The sequence below is a fragment of the Apodemus sylvaticus genome, chromosome 6, assembly GCF_947179515.1.
Source record: "Apodemus sylvaticus chromosome 6, mApoSyl1.1, whole genome shotgun sequence".
Classification (NCBI taxonomy): Eukaryota; Metazoa; Chordata; class Mammalia; order Rodentia; family Muridae; genus Apodemus; species Apodemus sylvaticus.
Window position 1 is genome coordinate 101,289,167 of NC_067477.1, and position 21,304 is coordinate 101,310,470.

General features: G+C 47.4%; 1 protein-coding gene across 4 annotated transcripts; it reads right to left on the reverse strand.

The window, feature by feature from the left end:
- Nucleotides 1-780: 780 nt before the first annotated feature.
- On the reverse strand, nt 781-16,043 carry E2f6 (E2F transcription factor 6). Of its 4 annotated transcripts, XM_052186082.1 has the most exons (9): nt 15,665-15,763; nt 13,191-13,289; nt 10,493-10,547; nt 10,359-10,412; nt 8,352-8,568; nt 7,034-7,190; nt 5,234-5,347; nt 2,776-2,923; nt 781-2,162 (listed from the first exon to the last, which is right to left on the reverse strand). In XM_052186082.1, exons 2-9 carry the CDS (start codon nt 13,191-13,193, stop codon nt 2,116-2,118), a joined length of 795 nt encoding a protein of 264 aa, XP_052042042.1. In that variant the 5' UTR covers nt 13,194-13,289; nt 15,665-15,763; the 3' UTR covers nt 781-2,115. The 4 variants fall into 4 exon arrangements, with proteins under 4 accessions (XP_052042042.1, XP_052042040.1, XP_052042044.1 ...); XM_052186080.1 differs by lacking the exon at nt 13,191-13,289 and having other exon boundaries at nt 15,665-16,043; XM_052186084.1 differs by lacking the exon at nt 10,359-10,412.
- Between the last annotated feature and the right edge of the window lie 5,261 nt (nt 16,044-21,304).

Here is a 21,304-nt window from a genome sequence, read left to right on the forward strand (position 1 = left end):
CATATTAAAATATAAAGGCTGAGCCGGGCGGTGGTGTCGCACATCTTTGATCCCAGCACTTGGGAGGCAGAGACAGGTGGATTTCTGAGTTCGAGTCCAGCCTGGTCTACAGAGTGAGTTCCAGGACAGCCAGGACTATACAGAGAAACCCTGTCTCGGGGGAAAAAAAAGAAAAAAAATATAAAGGCTGTAGTGTGTCTTTCATTTGGGAGCATAAGCCATGGAGGCAGGAAGCAACCCCGCAGTCAGATATAAATTAATACTTAATTCTACAGCTCTCCCTTCCGTCCAACGTGCCTGAAGTATAAATGCTACCCATTTGCTATTTCTTTTGCATTATTCCCTGTCTTATCAAATCATCCCACCAGTCCGATGAGGAAATGGAACATCTCTAAGCCAGCAGGTCTCAACCTGTGAGTCACAACCCCTTTGGGGGAGGAGGGGGTTATCCAATAACCTTCCAGGGATCACCTAAAACCATCAGAAGACACAGATATTTTCATAATAATTCATAACAGTAGCAACATTGGTTATGAGGTAGAAACAAACTTAATCTTATGGCCGGGGGCCACCCAGCCTGAGGAACCGTACTGAAGGCTTGTGGCATTAGGAAGCTTGCGAAGCACTGCTCTAAGCCTTTCCTTGGCTAATTTCAAACAGTGTTTTATACATAGGAAAGAAGGAACCTCTGGAGGCAGTTTCCAGGAATCTTATAAACAGCAGCAGATATGGCCAGGCTCAGACTGACTGTGTGATTAAGAAACACCAGGCACGCAGCACTATTTTTTAATACTTTAATTTTGGATCCCTACTTTGTATACATGATTGTTATTTCAAGCTGCTTCAAATCTTTTGAAAAGCAAGGAGGTTTAACGCACTAATGATGCTTCCCAGACTCCTGTACAACAACAATCTGGGTTCCATCGGCCCCACGGGGCACTTACCCACTCACGAGTTTGCTAGGCATTCACTGGGCACTTGTTTTGGACTAGGCGTGGTGCAAGGCGCTGAGAGTGACTATGGACACATGTCTCTCGTGGAGCTCACAGTCTAGTGGTAAATTACTGAGTCGATTGAGGCACAGAGAGGTAAATGACTTACCCACTGAGGTAGAGAGCGCTAGGTGATTGGGAAGGCAGGCTGGGAGCCAGAGCAGGTACAATGCACGGGAGGTAAGGCCCTCTGACTGAGGAGCAAGGCTACACACAGAAACACATTATAAAACCTGCTCACGAAAAGCGTAATAATGCTTTCAATTTCACCAGGACCAAATTCACATTGTAGTGAACTGATCTGTTGCCAGATGGAATTCTGTACTTTCCCACAATGCTTTGAGGCATGCCACCAATCTACTGGGATATGATGACTCTGTAGGTAGCTTATAATCAAGAAGTATGTGGCTTCAATTGTAGCACTGGGGACCGTATTAAAATACTTTAAGTATATGAACCTAAATGTACAGGCATCTGTGAAACTTCTACATGTAAAACTTTAGAAAACTCCTCTTATCCCCACCCAGAGGGTTCTAATAAGTTACGGGAACTGAGGAACTAGAGTTCTGTCATTTTCCCTACATACATTATTTTGGGCGTTTTAGAGTATAAGTGTCACTCAGACATACTTCATAAGCAATCTAAACATGATACAAATATATACAAAGGCGTCACATTTGGCCCTGTGTGTACACCTCACCAGTGTACAACACCTAACTGCAAATGTGAACCAGTGTAAGGCAATTCTTCTGTGAAGCAAACGCTATCCATTGGGGCAGGGCACAGTCCTCGACCAGCTGTCTGTCCTTGTGCTGGCCTTTGTGATAGAACGATTTCAGGAGGCCAGAGGCCTATTTCACTGACAAAAGGCAGTGAGGAATTATCGAAAGAGCTGATTCTGAATGGGGAACCAACCCATCCAAGGACCTACGCTGGTGGCTACTCGGGAGAACACCACTGGCCTTCAGTGCTGCTACAAGTCTAGAATAGGAGCATGGGAACACTCCGAGGAGACTTATTGCTGAGGATCGAACGGTGGGGCAAAGGATTCATCCACGCGGGACGGAGCACATGATTCACCCACTCGGGATGCTCCAAAGACCTTTGTTACTCTGCATTGCTATCAGCCGCTCACTGAGAAGTTCTTTACTCGCTGAGGAGGCTTGTCTTCTGAAATAAGACACAAAGAAACACTGAGGGAAGGCTGTAATCACAGCTGAGCACACAATTCAACAATTTAAACAAAGGAAGTCCTTTGTTCCAGAACCTACTCTCACACCAATGGCAGAAATGATCTTATCTGGAGCCTGTGGTTAGAGAGCACCTACCTGACAGCCCAGAGAGCCCTCTGCCCAGAGCCCACCAGCGGGTGCCCTCAAAACCGTACCACAGTGATCGTGGAGTGTGTGTGGAGACGGGCTCTCTATGAAGCTGAGGCTGGATTGTAATTTGGATCTTCCTGCATTAGCTTCCCCAGGGCTGGGATTTCAGAAATGCACAAAAATATCAAACAGAGGCTAGAGAGATGGCCTGGCAGTGAAGAGCTGCCCCTGCCCTCCCCGAGTCTAGCACCTATCCCTCCCAAGTGCCTATAATTCCAGCTCCAGGGCATTCGACGCCTTGGACTTCCAAGGGCACCTGCGCTCATGTGCACACCCCACACAAACATACTCACGATGAAAAAGAAACATAAATCGTAAAAAATCCTTAAAAGGTATGCATTCAGGTTACATATCCTTTAAGCACCTCAGTACTTCTCTAACCACCAAACTGGCACGCTCACCTTTCTCTGGGCACTGTGGATGGCTGCTTTTACACGGAGAGGCTCCTGTTCCATCAGCTGTCTTACCATTTGAGTGGTTCTGTTCTACTTCACACAAATACACATCAATGGGTCCCTTGGTGCTCCTGATATGTACTGTGATAGAATCCTAGCAAGGGACACAGAAACGGCCAAGGTGAGCACTGCATCCACTGAGCACAGCTTCTCAGTTAACTTTAATTCCCATAGTTACCTTTCTACTGTGCATTTGAGAAAAGCACGCTTTCAACTGTCACTGCATTTAAAACCACTGGCCAATCACAGTGAAGACGTCTGCTTAATCAAGTGAGCAACAATGGTCTCGCAGCTACCACACGGAGAGCTGAGTCCAGAGCGCCAAAGTCCTCCAAGGAAGGAGACGTTCTCCTTCTCCTGCACCGCGAGCTCTGGAGTACCAACTGTATTATACAATAAGGTGTTTGGGTTTCCAAACCAGTATAGAGGTTATTTGAGGAAACAGGAAGGCCAGTCTTTGTCCAGTCAAAAAATGTACGAGGAAAAGAAATCAAAACAAGCCTCATGTAATCTGAAACATCACACACAGGGAACTACATTAAATGAAGGTTATCCTTTAACCTCAGTCTTATTAACCCAGGAGCAAATTCCTATGAAATCAACAACGTGGTTGTTTGTGTTTAGAGGTTAAATGTGTATGGGGCATTTTCAGTTGTGATTCCTTGTCTTTCCCATTGGGAGCTGGCCTGGCTCTCCTCGAGTCCACCATTTCCGCATCCACAGGAGAGGCCAGTCTAGACGTCACTGTCGCTCCAGCTCCTTTCCTCTCTGGGATCTCATCCAAGCAAGCTGGGTATGATTTGCTTCTTAGAGAGCTCTAAACCTCTTATGTCCTTCCGGGTACCAGACAGGTGAGACAGACTGACCACCTTTGTACTGTGTGGCTTGAGTGTCGGGGCAGGTCTGGTTTAAATGGAAACCTTTCATCATTAAATAATGCTGCTCCCAACTGTCAGAGCAGTCAGAGGAAAGGGCTTCAAAGTCCACCAGCCACTGAATCATTCCGTAAAGGGATTCCTGGGTAACTCAGAGGTCGCTCACTGTTCAGACTGTGTACTCCTCTTAGGGACCCAGTTTGGATCCTCGCACCCATATCAGGATGATCACAACCACCTGTAACTCCAGTTCCGGGGGAGCCAGTGCCAAGTTCTCCTTGGGCATTTGCACGGAGGCGCACATACCCGCACATACATGTAAAAACATTTAAAAGGGGGATGGAGGAGATGGTATCTATTTCTGACTCTTTAGGCCACGCTGTCCCTGTCATAACTACATAACTCTGCCGCGGTAGTATAAACGCAGATGGGTGATATCTAAACAGATCCTTTGAAAGCCACTGTGCCAGCCCTATACTAGGCACACAGTCCCCACTAGAGCCTTCTGCAGTCAGAGTATACTGACCCAGGACACTGCTGAGAACAGCCGGCCTGGAGGACCTCAGTCACACAGTTCTAATGGGACCAAAAGAGGCTCTGAGTGAGCTCAAAGGCTCAGAGCGATTTAGCAATTACAGTCGAGCAGCGCAGAGCACTGGGAAACCAAACCCCATTAATTCCCATAAAACGGATTACCCATGCCCCAAAGGAAAGCTGGGCTGCAAGGTTAGTGGCTATTTCCTTTTAAAGGGTTTCAGCATCTGTGGAATAACTCATCCTCAATATGTTACTGGGATTCTTGTCTAAATCCAAATCAAACTAAGGAACATCTCCAAGTCACAATCTGAATGTGGCTGAGGGAAAAGCTAGTGCTCCTTCATGACTAATGATCCTCTGTCAGGTAACAGGGTCTTACTTCTGCTGGGGACAAAAGAAAGGAGGGTGATGTGAATATCCCTCATGACCTCCATGAAGAGCTAGGCATGAGCAGCTGGGGGTCACCTGGCTGTTAGAACTCCATGGTCTGTGCCAAGAAGCCCCCCCCCTTGGTTTTAACCCTATCCTCACCAAGTGGTCCTCTGGTGACAATCACACTCAATGCAAACTTTCCTGGAGCAGGTGGCAGCCAACACAAAGGCTGCATATCTGTGACTCAGTGTTCTAGCTCATTCTTAGTCTTTGGGGAGTCCACCAAAGCTCTGGCTATACCAGCTATTACTTTTGGAATTTGAACCCCAAGGCCATTGGGGTGATTTCTTCCACAGCCCGACAGCAGCAGCATCGCTGAGAGCAAACTTTGGTCCAATGCTGGTCCTGCTGGTCACTGTGTGTGCTCCTGAAGAAGCACTCCTGCCTCTCTGGGCTGGCCTTCTCATCTCAGAGGTAACAAGGATTACCTCACTCACAGGGAAGCTAACAGGTGCAGAGCTTGACAAGCGCACAGTAAGGAGTGACCTAGTGGTCACTGCCGTGGCAGCTAACACACCCCTCCCTTTTTAAAATCCTCCCCGCAGCGCAGTGCTACCTACTTCTCTGGGAGCCGGAACATCCAGTCTGGTTTCCTCTGGAGCCTTCACCGCAATGACAATCTGTTCGTGGAAAGCTTGAATGCCGTGGATATCCTGATAGGTTACATACGCTAGTGTGAAACCTGGTCAAGGATTGACAAGATGGGCAGATCACTAGCCCCCAACACCATCCTTCTGGTTTTGTTTTTGGAGTTAAAAGTCTTACTATTTAGCACTGGGTGGCATGGAACTTGCTACATAGACGAGTCTAGTTTTGAACTTAGAGACCTGCCTTTCTCTGCCTCCTGAGTGCTGGGAATGAAGGCACGTGCCAGTGCACACATCGGCGTCTCTTACATAAACGCAGGTACAATAGCTTAGCTTTTATGGAAAATAACCTTACAATGAAGGGAAACCAGAATAAAAAGCTTCATAATAATTATTTCAAAAAGAATTCTTAAGATTTTATGGTGTTTTATATATTTGTAATTCAAAGAACTCCTTTAAACCAAATATTGATTATAGCAATTTCTGGAGAAAAATATTAATAAAGCCTGAATCCTGAACATAAACACTACTCATGAAGGTAGTTATTCTCTTGTCCTTGGGCTAGGGTCGGGGTGGATGTTACAAATCCCCAGCAGATGCCTAAAGCCACTGGCTAATACCAAACCCTACCTACATACAGTGTGCATTTCCACGTGCATACAGTACCACAGTAAGGCTAAATGTTGAATCAGGCACGGTAAGAAATCAATAATAAGAGTGTAATTACAGCATACTGCAAGTTATTTAAAAAACAAGTTACTTCTAGAATTTTTCCTTAACGTTTTTAGATCACAGCTGATTGTGGGCAGCAGAGATGACAGAAGCAAAGCCACAGGCAAGGGGACTCCACTGTGATTAAGTCCCCACCTACGGTACATTCGGTGTAAACTCTCACTGTTAGAGTTAGCTCTATGAGAACTTGAGAAAAAAGCATTCTCAGCTTGGGTAACCATCCTCTAGAAGGCAGGGAAAACCAAGTCTGCAAACAGGAAGCGCTCCCAGGAAGCTCTCAGTGCTGCCAGGCATCCGACATCTCCTTTTAAGAACACTGACTGAATTACCGAATGCCTTTCAGCTGCTCCTGTGTTGTGAGATACAGCGGTCACTCAGTGCGGTCCCTCTGCCTTTCCTTTCTTTTAGACCACAGACTCTCTGGCTGGCTGCAGCACTGCAAGCCTTGGCTTAGATTTTCTAAGATCTGTCCTGTGGTAACAGGATTTGACTGCCGTGGACAGCCGGGGCAGCAGGAATTCAGGGCCAACTCAGAATTGCTGGCACTCACAGAGAACACTGAATGTTACAGATAGCAGGACAGTCTGGGGGCCGGGGAGAAGCGCCACCGAGGGCCAGCCTCCTTTGGCTCCTGCTCCATGAAGCTTCTGCAGAGTGGTGAGTACAGACACTACGGTGACAGCACATTCTGCTTCAGAAATAAACTACCTCACAAACTAGGAAAAATCTGATTTTCACAAAAGCTGACAAACATTTTAACGAGGATAAAGACTACAGTAATTAAAACACAAAAACACAAACACCTCCTTAACTTAGGTAGCAAAGGCAAGCTGGGCTTGTCACCGCCAGCTGTTGTCACACAGGTTTGACCAAGGTGCACAATGAAGCGACAGCTCACAGGATTGCTTGTGCAGGACTGAGGCTACAGCACTGAACTTACTTACTCCAACTGTCAAGGGCCTAATTTTATATCATGAATATGTTCGTTAAATTCCTAAGCTCTGGAAGCAGAAACTCTACTCAGGTACAGATGGAAGGATATCTTTCATTTTCTTTGTCATCTGTTAACTCCAACAACTGCTGAGCACAGTCTTTAATCAACTCGTCCAAGGCATCTTCCATTGCCGACAGGTCAGAGAGCTCAGCCTGCAGCTTCTTCTGCTGGGGTGCAGCCCCAAAGTTGTTCAGGTCCGATCCTCTACAGGAGACAAGCACAGGGTCAGCAGCTGCCAGAGGGGAGCAAGGCTCTCTGGGATGGTAGAGCTGGCCACGTGAGAGGGCCTGCTAGAACTCCATGTCTGCATGTCCTCTGACACCATCTGTGTGGGTTGTGCCCCTTCTTTTCTTGGGGCAGGGTTTCTCTAATTAGCCTTGGCTGGCCTTGAACTTACAGAGAGCCACTTGCCTCTGCCTCCCAATTGCTGGGATTTAAATAACACAGTACCCTAAAGGAGTACATTCCCATCAGAGCTGTCTGTGTTTTGTCCTAAAACAGTGTCCTTCACAAACCCTTTTCCTCTAACGTTTGTGATGATCTTTGGGTTTTACACCTGCCCGTGGTATCCCTAAGTGCCCAAATGCTGGAAACCTAAGTATACAGTTTTTTTACACATACATACACACAGAGCTCTGTCCATGTCTTATCTTTAGGCCTTTTCTCCATAAGATCCTTTCCAATCATGTCAACTATTTAGCACAGCCTTGTGGACATTAAATCTTTTTTACACTCAGGGCAGTGTGCCAGCCCAGTAGCAACACAATCACCAGTGTGCCTGCTGAGGATGCAGATGCCTGCTTCTCCCCACTGAGACCCAATGGCAGCCCAGGGCTGGGCTTCTGGCTGTGTTCTATACTACTCTGTGAGAATCATGCCTTCCACTGTTAACTAAGGAAATACATTTTCAACACCCCCTCTATTCTCTTCTCTCTGTGCGTCCTTTCTCTTCCTCTTTCCCACTCCCCACAGTGACTCCCCTGGCCTCAGTCCTTAGGGCCAGTGAACTCTCTGAGAGCAGCTTCCCAGCAAACCTGCCTTTAATATAGTCTAAAAACAACCCAACCCTCTACTGTCAGATGTTTCACTGTTATGATCCTCAAAGGGGAAATTAACTAATTAACCACTCTTTTTCCGTTTAAGCTTTCCATACCATGTGAATGATATTCTGTATCTAATGTTCCCATTTAGACCCAAGTAGTCTTAAGGACACTGTGAGACAAGAAGACAACCTTAAGGAATCAATCTTGGCCTAAGAAGAATCATGAAACCTTCATTTTCTATTCCCAAACATTGCTGCAGCTGGACAGAGCTGCCACTCACTTAAAGAGAAGGGGAAGGAATGGATGACGGGCATCTACTCACATCCACCGAATGTGGTTCTTGGATTTCTTTTCCACCAGTTCGATGCCATCCAAGACATTGGTGATGTCATACACTCGCCTCTTCCGGACGCCCAGTTTTGTGGCAACCTTGTTTAAGTCAAGAATGCCTCCAGGGGCAGATCTGACAAGATCCATAAACTTTCGAGTTAAGTATACCAGCGACACATCAAACCGGGGCCTCTTCACTTTCAGAGCTTCTGTGAATGAGGACAGAGGAGCATGTGAAGCGGCATGGCTGAGAGCAGCCCTCTTGGTCGGCTGCTTATTCCCTCAGGATCAGACCAGACTGAGGCAGACACCCCTCCACACCCACACCCTCTATACACCAATCCATCACTGCTAGTTTCTATGGAAACATCTCTCTAACTGGGTGAAAAGCAATTTGGCCTCAGCTGGTCTAAGCAAACGCATCAGGTTTCAATAAAGGCTAGTGTGAGTTTTCCACTAATATTCATTTTTACAATTCTCGTATCTCTAATCAAAGGAGAAATATCATCTCCACACCACTCAGGAATGGGTTCAGAAATAGTTTTGGAATTAAAGGCCTTCACTGCATACATGTAACCAATCTGCCAACACAATATGTAGTTTTGACTCATTCTTCTCTGGGGCATGTTGAGGTGTGAACCTGACTCACCAAGCAAGGCCCTTACCACTGAGCAATCAAACCGGGTCTTCTGGAGGAGGAACAAGTGCTCTTTACGACTGAGCCATCTCTCTAGGCCCTCACGCATAGAGGTTTTAAAAGCAAGAGTTGGAAGGTAATACTTTATAATATGCTCTTTTAATATTGTGAACATCTGGATGTATGAACAAATGTACTTCTTCCTCCTTCTTTTTCAAGATAGGGCTTCTCTGTGCAGCTCTGGCTGTCCTGAAATTCCACGTGTAAACCAGGCTGGCCTTGAACTCAGAGATCTGTCTGCCTCTGCCTCTCAAGTGCTAGGATTAAAGGTCTGCACAGCACGCCTGGCTAGACTTCATTATTTTTAAAAGCTGCACACTTATCTGCATTGAGTACCTGGTGAGTTACCCCAGTCCTTGGGTTCATAAACTCAAATGATGCTCACAGACGAGTCAGGCTTCACCCTTCTCATTTTATACTCACTCACTGTGTTGGGTTTATTAGCTTATTAGCTTTATTTAGTCTTATTAGCTTAGGTTATAAGCACATTCTTAGGATGTCAGCCATTATATAAAGAACAAATCTAACGGAACATCTCTAACAAGGGCTGCTACAGGGACAGCTCTTTAACCAAGAGAACTGCAAGGGCCTGATAAGGATGACTTATCCTGCTATAAACAGCAGTGTGCCAAGTGGTACTCAATTACTTGAGAACATGAAATGCAATCTTTGCTGGAGTGGAGAACTGGGGATGCTCCTAAGAGAGGATGAAGAGGGGCGTTCGCCACTCCAAGTGGTATCTGGGAACTGAGTGCACACTGGGGTCCAGAGTAGAGGTGGAAGAGGCGGCGGAACTGACTGATCTTGGGAGGTGGAGCCAGCAGACAGAGACAGCAGTACACACACACACACACACACACACACACACACACACACACAGCTTCACCTCTCTGGGCTCCGCCTACTCAGTTATGATGGACAGCAATCCACAGTGTCATTCATGCACAGGCGTGGGACAGTTGAAAGAAACACCTCAAAAGGTTAAGCTGACTCAACTTGTCAACCAGCCACAGGGGAGACAGTGGCAGATGCTCAGGGAAACAAAAGATGGTTTCTGAGATATACACCTGGGCATCTAGAGATAAAAAACAACCCTGCCCAGGAGAAGGACCAAAGGAGAGGAAATCAAGGGAGGGGCCATCTATTGATCATAAAGGATCATCCAATATCCTAAACATGAGCCCACGAGACAGTCAAGCCGGGAGGAGTAAAGGGACCACAGGAAACTCTGTGGTGGGAGGCTCTGCTGCCGCGTACAGTACTGCCACTGCACTAAGAGGGCAGAGGCACCACTTCTCCCACCTAGCCTCGGTTTCAGCCACCACAGCAAGGTTTCCTCTGCGTGCTCCCATGACCCTGTATGCATGCAAAACGGAACAAATTAACCATGTGATGCTCAAACTAGAAAACCCAAACCCACTTAGGAATCAACTTACTTCTCATGGACACATATTGGACATTTTCTTCTAGATTAATCCTTATTTTTGAAGGCTGGGAAAAAAAAAAAGAAAAGAAAATGTAAGAATTGACTCAGCATTTTATAATAACAACGAGAACAAATTTTGTTCTGTGGTAGTTCTTTTTTTAAGGCCTCCCACCCCCAACATCCTGAAGTAACGAGGGAGTGAGCAAAGGGAGTCTTTCTAAACTGCACTTGGTCTGTGATGTAAGCCGCTGGCTAAGGAACCCCTAGGTGCACATACTTCTGTGTAAATAAAGAAAGGTTGGAGGGAGACAGGATACTGAAGTGGGAAACAATTCCCATCAGGCACTCCTATACCAGCCGCAGTAGGAGCTGGGGAGAAGAGAGGGCATGACCCTAAAGCTCGGAAGGTTCAGATATGTGGAAGTTGCGGCACACCAGCGGAGGCTCAACCCTGGCTATTTAAGTGGCTCTAAAATTTTGCTTACCAACTCTCAGTCAGCCACGCACTCCCATTAATAAACAACTGGAAGCCTTATTTAAAAAAAAAAAAAAAAAAACCTTAATGGGAAGCAGTACATGAATGGATAGAGAAATAAAAATACCGTTAGGGTACTCGGACGACTGGGCAAAGGGCAGCAGCCCCAGTCCTGCCATGCTGCCAGGTGCATGGAGGCTGCAGAAGCCGCATAAACTGCAGCAGCGAACTGCAATACATTTAGGAATTGTTTTGCTCCCTGCATAGGTGCACACTACAGCCATGTGGGGGTGGTCCAGTTTTGTAGTTAGAAAGATGACCAACCACATCAAGGCTATGCTGAAGTGTTTATGTTTGAAGCACTGGAGACTCACCAAAGACTTCTGAACAAGACCACGGCACAGTCTCATTCATGGTCTATAAAAGTGGTCAAATGGGACAGCGAATTGGCTAAAGGGTCAGGAGCGGGACAGCTGGTGGCCAGGGGTGGGACAGTTGGTGGCCTGGGGTGGGACAGCTGGTGGCCTGGTGGCCAATAGAGAAGCTGCTCACACCAGAGTCACAGAACCTTTGCAGATGATTCTTGTCACCTCTGACAAGGACATCTGGTAGCAGGTTAACATAAGATGACATCCTGCAACAAAGCCAGTGTCGGATGGTCTAGGATTGAAATGACCAAGTGACATGCTGGGTGTGCGACCCTGAAGCTGGATGCTCCTGCCACAGGCAGGGACTGGCTCTCAACACTGCTGGCGATGGCAGCCAACAACAGAATTCTAAGCAGTCCTGTGAAAGCCGTCCGGAGACAAGTGTGATCAACTGTTAGTGCTATTTTTACATGTAACCCTTCTCTAGACACACTTTGGGCTAGCTACCGAAGCAAGGCTTCTTTTCTTACATGTATATATTTATATAAATATAAATATATGTGTGTGTGTGTGTGTGTGTATGTGTGCACACGTGCGCAAGTGCGCAATGGTGTACATGCTGAGGACAGAGGACAACCTGTGGAGTCAGTTCTCTCCCTCCACCATATGGTTCCTGGGGATTGAATTCAGGCTGTATGGCTTGGCAGCAAGTACCACAGCTTATTGTGCTATCTGGCTGGCCAGCAAGGCTTTTTTTGAGAAAGATCTCATATAGCCCAGGCTAGCCTCAAACTCAACCCATTCCTAAGGATGACTGAATTTCTGATCCTCCTGTCTCCATCTCCTGAGTGCCAGGACGGCAAGCACACACCTCGACACCCATTTATTTAGTCCTGGGGAGTGGACCTGGGGTTCTGTGCATGCTAAGTAAACGCTCTCGGCTTAGCATACAGCTCCTGCCTCACAGCAAGGTTCCTGAGTTGAGGAATAAGCCCAGCGTCTCACACTGATGTGAAAAGCGTGTTAACAAGTATCCTGCAGTGTTAATGCGCACTCATAGCTGCCTGCTGCAGATGCTCCCTTTTAACCTAGAGTCAGAGGGCCAAGCTCTGCACGAAGATTGCTGACTGGCTGCCCATTTGCTTTAGAGGGGCATCTCCTTTGCTTACAGTTTGGTACAAGGACAGCACTCCAATGAGACATGAGTCTGTACCCTGCAGTAAATGCAGAATCACTATACAGCGGATGTACTGGCGTAGGAAACAGGTTCCAAACCATTACTTGTTGTCTTCCCTGTGTCTAAAATCCTTTCTTCTCTTTCTGAGATAGCTTCTTGCTATAATGTCCTGGCTATTCCAGATCTCCCTATGTAGTTCAGGCTGGTTTTAAATGTACTATCCTCCTGCTTCAGCCTCTGAGTGCTGGGAGGCACCCCAAAAGTGTGCTCACCATGATTGGCTAACACTCTCACTATGAAGTTTAAACGCCATCTTGTTGACACATGGAAAGGCAGAAGGCTGGCCTGGCCCCAACCCCCAGCCCCAGCGGACACCATTAGAGACCTCAGGACTTTCAGAGAACACTCAGCAGTGACCCCGGTAAGTGAGTTGCACATTTGACATGCTCCAACTTACTTTTTTACTGCTTCAATTCTCACATCTAGAAACCTCTGTGACACAGATCCGGACACAGATACACAGAGTGGAGTATCGCCATTCCCCGGCCCCATCCCTTGTATTTACAGCTTTAAGTGGCTTTAGAATCTTCTGTTTGGAGGGTTGGGGTAACAATGAGGACAGGATCTCACTGTGCAGCCCAGGCTGACCTGGGACTTGCTATATAGCCTACGTAGGCCTTCCACTCACCATCCTTCTGCCTCTGCCTCCCAAGGACTGGCATTACAGAACTGGGCCACCACCCAAGGACTGGCATTACAGAACTGGGCCACCACACCTGGCTAGAAGCTTTAAAGGTGAGAGAGAAAAATAAAAGGTAACTTTTAGAGACTAATGTCCCAGGCACTGCCTCCTAAGTAGTTCATTCTCTCTATGTATAGGTTTCTCTGTTAGCTCCCGTGTGGAAGCAATAAGAGCTCACTGAACACTAATCTCTCTAAGGCGACTGCACTCTTGTCGCCATTCAGATCTTCCTTATCTTCTAATGTGCAAATCAAGCTCACCTCCACCCAGGACTAGTTTCGCCTGCTCCAAAGCCAAGACCAGGTTTAAGTTATTTAAATTATCCTGGCAACAAACACTTAGCAAGATATGTAACTGCTCTGCACAATGGCTTATTAATTCTTTGCATTTGCTAGTCAATTAAAAAAACCACTGACATGTTAAGTCACTATTTTACAGGCAAGAAAACAAACAAGAGTCCCCACTTGATTAACTTCTTGCTTAATCCGTTGTCCATGGCCAGATCTTCACTACAGTATGAAATAGACAGAAATACACAAGACCTGCAGAGGACTGAGCAGTCAAATACAGAATTGCTCTGGGGCACAGAGTATAGCTTAGGACTTAACAGTCCTAAGGCTAAGGAAGGGCTGACGGCCCTTAAGACAAGTTACCTATGAATCAGGACTTCAGACATCTGGAGGACAATATGGAAATGAGGCCAAGGATGGAGTATGGAACCTCAGAAAAATAATTTAGGGAAGGTAAACATGGAGCCAGATTATGTTGAGAGGATTCTACTTTGTTCCGAGAGCACTAAGGAATCACTAATTCCTTTGGCTGCTTTCTTAGGCAAGGGGTCTGTGAATCTGGTGTTGGATGTAAAGAGTTTGAAATCTGCAGCTGGAGAGATGGCTCAGCAGTTACAAACTGCTCGCTACTTTTCCAGAGAGCTCAGTTTATCCATATGCCAGCTCACTTGTTATGAGGTCCACAGTTTTCCGGCCTCTGTGGGCACCAGTACACACTTGGCATATATGCAGAACTTTTTTTTTTTAAGTTCTAGATCTAAGTAGGAGCATCTAATATACAGTTGGAGAGTTCTAGGAAAGATGTACAGATTTGGGAGTTACCTTGAGGCAACTGAAAACACCAGATTGGGTAAGAATATCTAAGACTTCAGAAGACATTATCTTCTGACACAGTTCAAAAGAGTTAAGCGGTTTTTCCAGTGTGAGCATTTAGAGTGTCTATCAAATCCTTAAAAATCCTACCATGGTCACAAGCCACAAGTTAGCAACAGTGAGTGGTCACCTACATGAACAAACTGAAGAGAATCCTGGAGGCCACCCACATGTCTGAAAAGGAAGGAGAAGGGGACAGGGGGACCCATCATGGCTGTCAAAAATACAACAAAGAGTTCTCAGCCAAGAGTAAGTGATTAGTTGTGACACGGGATAAGGTGTGAAACTAATACTGTAATTGACAAAACCATCAGTGATCTAGTGATCTTGTTTACAACAATCTTGCGGAGTGCATAGGACTCGAGTCCCCAGCACAGTGCTGGGTGGTAATACAAGATCAAGTGGAAACTGAGCAGAAATCACTTAAGAGAGGGGGGGGGGGGAGAGGGAGGAGGGGGAGAGGGAGGGAGGGAGGGAGGGAGGGAGGAAGGGAGGGAGGGAGGGAGGGAGGGAGGGAGGGAGAGAGAGAGAGAGAGAGAGAGAGAGAGAGAGAGAGAGAGAGAGAGAGAGAAGTTAGGGAAAGGCTGTCACCCGCAGTCATTCTGAGGTTCCTTCCAGTTTCCTCATTACCTAGCCACAAGGCCAGACATCTCTGACACATCTGAGTCAGTTCTGACAAACTCTAAGAATAACAATCTCAAGGTTGCTCTGAGGAGTCAGACAAGACAATGCATGGACTATCTGGCACGGGACCGGACAGAACGGCTTGAGTATAGCTTGCCTTGCAGAGAAAACAGCGATCGGGAGAAATGGACAAAGGACACAGATCCAGTAGGGACCCTGAGAAAGGTGGGAAGCACAGAACGGAGGGAACTCTCTCGCTCTCTCATTTCCTCTGTCAAACAGCAAAGATGGACAGGCTCGATCGCTCAGTTAGTTAAGGCACTTGCCACCAAGCTTTACAAACTCCACCAGAGTTCCATGCCGCGAACCACAAGGGTGGGAGGAAGCATGGAACAGACTGCCCGAAGTTGCTTTCTAAGCTCTACACGTGCCTCGTGGAATCCACGCGCTCGTGGCCCCCACCCCAACACAAAATAAGTAAATCCAATAGAAACACTTAGAAAGCAAAGGGCGGTTCAAGAATTGGGAGCTGCAGGGAGAGCCCCGGGGCACCAAGTGACACTGTGTAGAGGGCCCGGTGCAAGGAGCGCGTCCCACAGCTCGCCACCCTCCGTGGCCCCGGTTCCCGCTCACCAGTAGGTTCTCCACGTTGATGGGGTCCCGGCAGCGCCGGCGCACCGTTTCCTGCGCCGGGTCCACCAGCAGGCTGGGCAGTCTCCGCGCCGTTCGCTGCTGACTCATGCTGTCCCGCGCCCCTCGCGCCCCACGCGCCCTCCCGCCTTCCCGGGAGGCTTGGCGCGCGCGTTCCCGGCCCCTTCAGAGCCGTCCGGGCCGCCCGCTCCACCCACGGAGCACTGCGGCTCCACCCACGAAGCGCCGCGGTCCCACTCGCCCAGCGTTGAGCTCAGGCGCAGAGGGGATCAGGGTAGGCGCAGAGAGGACCAGGGTGACCGCAGAGGCGCTCAGGTTCCCGAGCCCGCCATCTTTCCGCATGCGCAGTGCGCCGGCCTTTGCACATGCGCACCGCCTTCCTTAGCGATCTCCCGCGCACACCGGTCCTCGCCCGCTGCTGACGCCCGGGTGTGTGTTCCGGAGGATGGATCCTCGGAGAGACTGGCGGGGCGGGGGGGGGGGGGGGGGGAGGAGTGGGGGCAGTGAGGGAAGAAAAAAGATGGAGCAAGGATTCCCGGGAATCGGAGCGGCCGCTCCCAAGTCCCGACCGACCGGAGGACTGCAGGTTCTGAGTGCCAGTCCAGCTCCCTTCACGCATCTAATGGTGCTTAGCACATGTTCATAAACAAGCCATCTTGGAGAGACCAGAAGGCACAAGCTTCTAAACCAAACTCCATAGAGGTCCAGGCAGGGAGATCAGCTAAATTCGAATTCGAAGTCAGCTAAAGTTCGCCGTGAGAGTAGACTTTGTTCCAAAACCACAAACTTCTTATTTTCTATATCAGTTTTTGATTACTTATTGTATCTGATATTGGGCTGGCTCAAGAAGATACTGTTTTGAATATAATAGACTGGATCTCAGAATCCAATGGAGGAGATAGATAAAACATTGTAACTGTGGCTTGGAGAAATGGTTCTGCGTTTAGGAGCATTGGCTGCCCTTCCAGAGAACCTAAGTTCAAGTCCCATCAACCACATGGTGGCTCACAACTCTGGGCCCAGGGGGGATCTAATGCTCTTTTTCTGCTCTCCACAGGCACGGACATATTAACATGTTAGACAGACATGTAGGCAAAACACCTAAACTAAATTTAAAAAAGAGAAAAGAGAAGTAAGTTACCTGGAGCCATAGGTATCTTTTCAAATTGTAAGGTCTTAAGAAGCCAGTTTCTTTTCTTTTCTTTTTTCTTTCTTTTTGTTTGTTTGTTTGTTTTTCCAGACAGGGTTTCTCTGTGTAGCCCTGGCTGTCCTGGAACTCACTCTGTAGACCAGGCTGGCCTCGAACTCAGAAATCCGCCTGCCTCTGCCTCCCAAGTGCTGGGATTAAAGGCATGTGCCACCACCGCCCGGCAAGAAATCAGTTTCTAAAAGTTGTTCTGTGTCTTAATTTCTAAATTTGTACTGTGGGGAGTTCTTACTGAATGTAATTACTAGCTTGTTCTCTCTAAAACCTATCTCTGTAAAATTGTCCCAGTAAACTGCCACCCACTTTCTTAAGTAGCTTCTTTCCTGTCCTGTTCTCTTGTAAGTTGGGTATTTCCTCTCACTCATTCTGTCAACTCTTTCTCTGATTCCTCACTTTGTCTGCCTTCAATTAGATGTTATTTTAAACGTGTCTGCTTTCTTCTACAAACCAACCTTCATTGTTAGGGATTAAAGATGTGTACTAAGGTCTGTATTCCAGCCAGGTTGTACTATAATCCAGAGTGTGTCTGCATTTGGCCAGATCATATAAACCTAGAAAGGCTTTGGATGTGATCCCTAACAAGAGTAGGGATTAACGTTCTGGATTGTTGTTGTTTCTGGATTAACGTTCCTTCACAGTGTGATTTGGTGTTTTGCCTGAATGCATGTCTGTGTGTGGACACCAGGTCCTGACACTGGAATTACAGACAATTGTGAGCCACCATGTGGGTGCTGGGAATTAAACCTTGGTCCCCGGAAGGAACTGTCAGTGCTGCTCTTAGCCACTGAGCCGTCTCTCCAGCCTCCATTCACTTGCTTTTATGTTGTTTTTGTTTTTTAAAGATTTATTTATTATATGTAAGTACACTGTATCTGTCTTCAGACACACCAGAAGAGGGCATCAGATCTCATTACCGATGGTTGTGAGCCACCTTGTGCTTGCTGGGATTTGAACTTAGGACCTTCAGAAGAGCAGTCAGTGCTCTTAACCGCTGAGCCATCTCTCCAGCCCCACTTTGTGTAATATGTGGGTATGTGCACATGAGTGCAATGCCTTCAGAGGCTTGAGGCTTCCAGCTCCCTGGGAGTTGGAGTTGCCAATGACTGTGAGCCTCTAAGTATGGATGCCCTGGCTCTCTTGGAAAAGCAGAAGTGCTCTTAACTATAGAAGTGCTCTTACCAAGTCTCCAGCCCCTATGTGTTTGAATGAAAGAGTAGCACAACATGGAAATTCCAGGCTGGGGGGAAGCTCCTGAGACCTAGGCAGGAGGGGCTTTTGGAGGAAGTTGACTCCCACGAGATTATACATTCCTAGGGGTCAGATACCTTCTTGGGGTCAGAGGTCTTTTGCCCTTTTGGGATCTGCAGTGTTTAGCTTGGAGCATGGCAGGCAGCAAGCGCTCAGTAAATGTTTGCGGAAGATTGGTGGAAATAGAGTACAGCTATGGAGAGGTCATCTCTAGAAGAGAAAGAGCACATTTTATGCAGAGTGGAGAGTTTCTCAGAGCAACTAGGAGAGTTTGCAGAGACTCCAGGGCTGGAGAGAGGCATGGCTAATTTTAAGACCCCCTTTATCCATCCTCTGTTGGCTGTCAGACCCTCTTTGTTCATGTAAATCTCATATCAAATCTAAAGGGTGTGGCCAAGCATGGTGGTGTTTGCTTGGCATAACAACACTCTGGACACCGAGGCAGGACCACCAGATGCTGGATGTCAGCAGGGGTTCCGTAGTGAGAGACTATATTTTAAACAATCAAAGCAACAACAAAAAACCAAGCTTCTGCTGCCAACAAGTCCTGAAAAATAGTTTTCTTCCCAGTCTATAGATCAGAAAATCGAAAACCAGTAAGATTACAAAATTTACCCAAAGGGGCTAGCTAGTGAGTGCTAGAGACATGGTCTGAGTTCACAGCTGGATAATTCATTTTGGCATTTGGACCCTAGAGCAGCTTGTTGAAAACTGACCATATTTTCTACTGTCAAAAGGAGTTAGGCCAGTGAAGGAGGGGGGTGACTTAGGACAGGCGCTAGGCACGCCAGACTCACGAAAGAGCTCGAGCACACCCATCTGGGGAAAAGGAGAACAGCTGTTCGGTCTTCCCTCAGTCACACAAAAGTCCAGTCATGGGGCTGTAGCCTGAGGTCTAAATCATCTCTGCGTTGTTTGAGCATCTTTCTGGTGCTGGGCTGTAGGTCAGGAGCTTTCACAAGGACACCCTGGAGTACTAGGAATTCCCGGGTTGGTGAAGATGTATGACCAGACAGTGTAAGAATGAACCGAGCATGTCTGACACAACGTGGCAACGCAGAAGAGGAGGGGAAAATAATGATGGGCTTTGTGGCTTGTTCCTGCATCACCCCGAAAAGCTCTCTGGAACAGTAGAGTGAAGTACCGAGTCCCCAGTTAACTTTGTGGCGACCCAACAGGCCTTCAGCCAGTGGATCCTTTGTGCCACTCACTAGGAACTGAAGGTTTGTTATTCCCTTCAGAGAGCAGTGTGCTCAAAATCAATGCCCAATGAAATGGGTTAGAAATGGCCTTTGGGAGGCAACTAGGCAAAACCTCTCAAGAACTGGATGCCTTCATACCAGACACGGAAGGGAGCGTGGATGAAGGAGAGCAAGGTAGAGTGCTTGCCTAGTGTGCGTGAAGCCTTGATTTTATTTTCATCACTATACGAACCAGATATGGTAGCACACTTTTGATCCCAAGCTCTTGGGAAGTGGAAGTAGGAGGGTCAGAAGTTCAGGGACATCTACAGCTAAATCATGAGTAAGTGACTTTGAGGCTAACTTAGGGTATCTGAAATCTAGAGGGGGTCAGAGGGAGAACACAGGAGCGATCTCTTATTTCTTCTACCATGCAACAATGAGTCATAAGTCTCGGCATGTCATTACCTGAGTAAGTGTGTGTGTGTGTGTGTGTGTGTGTGTTACTAGAAATGCAGTTCTATGGCTCTATCCAGAATTACCACATTGAAAGCTCAGAGGTTTGAGTGTATTCTGTAAGGCACTGGCTGGGTCCTGGTAGGTAACTAGCTCCTCCTGGTTCTGCAAGTACCCAATCCACTAAATTGATACTTTGTTAAATCAAAACCAGGTTAACTTTGATGTGATACTCGGGGATTGAAGACCTAGAACAAACATGGATGGTGTCCTGGCTCATTTTATGTCAATTTGACACAAGATAGAGACATCGGATAGGAGGGAACCTCAACTGAGAAAATGCTTCCATAAGGTCCAGCTGTAGGGCATTTTCTTAGTGAGTGATGGGGGAGGGCCCAGCCCATGGTGGGTGGGGCCATCCATGCTGCTGGTCCTGGGTTTTATAAGAAAGCAGGCTGAGCAAGCCACGAGGAGCTGCCAGTGAGCAGCACCCTCCGCGGTGTCTGCTTCATCTCCTGCCTCCAGGGTCCTGCAAGTCAAACCCTCTGTTTTGACTTCCTTTGATGATGAACAGTTGGAAGTAGAAGCCAAACATACCCTATCCTCTCTGAGTTGGGTTTGGTCACATTGTTTCACCACAGTGAGAGCAACCCTAATTGAGACACAATGGGATGCATTCAGCAAGCAGGCATGTTGTGATGGACATAATGTACTTTGGAGACAGGGAAAATGGATGATGCTGAGAGTGACACGGTGGTCGTCCACACGGAGAGTGGATAGGTCCCTAAATAGAGCTTCGTGCTACAGAGAGAATGTCTGCACACACAGAGGATCGTTTTATTCAGACCTTTATATCTCTCCTCCTCCTTTGCTTCCTCACTTCTTCCTCCCCCGATCCTTCACCTACTCCCCTTCCTGCTCCCCTCCCCTTCTTCCTGTCCCTCTCCTTTTCCTCTCCCCCTTCCTCCTTTTCTTGCTCTTCCCTCCTTCTTCCCTCCCTCTTCTCCTTCCCTCTCCCCTTCCTGCTTGCCCTTCTCTCCTTCTTTCTGTTCTTCTTCTGTTCCCTTCCTTCCTCTCCCTCCTCTTCCCCCTTCCACACTCCCTGCCCGCCAACTTGCCCCAAGTCCCACTCCTCCTCTTCTTTAAAACAAGGATGTACCTTTCTAGCCCAGATGGGCCTTGAATTCACTGCTTAACTCAGGCTCCCTGCGAAGTCCAGTTTGCCCTGGAATTTGCAATCTCCATGACTCAGCTTAGAGTGACTTTTCTTTTATGGAAGTCCAGTTCTGAAGTATGATTGTCCCCAATTCTGCACTGGGATTTTGAAGGAAAGTCTTGTCAGATGAATTGCATCGATCTTTTGTTGTTGTTGTTGTTCCACGTAGTGCTTTAGTTTGTTTGGTGTTATTCTGTTGATTGCCAAGTGGTCCCGGCTTAACTGTTAGTCTTGTGTGCACTACCTCTGCGGTCTGTCTTGGCGTTGCCTCTGATTCCTTCCTGCCCCATCTGATGTTCCCTTTCTGTGAATTG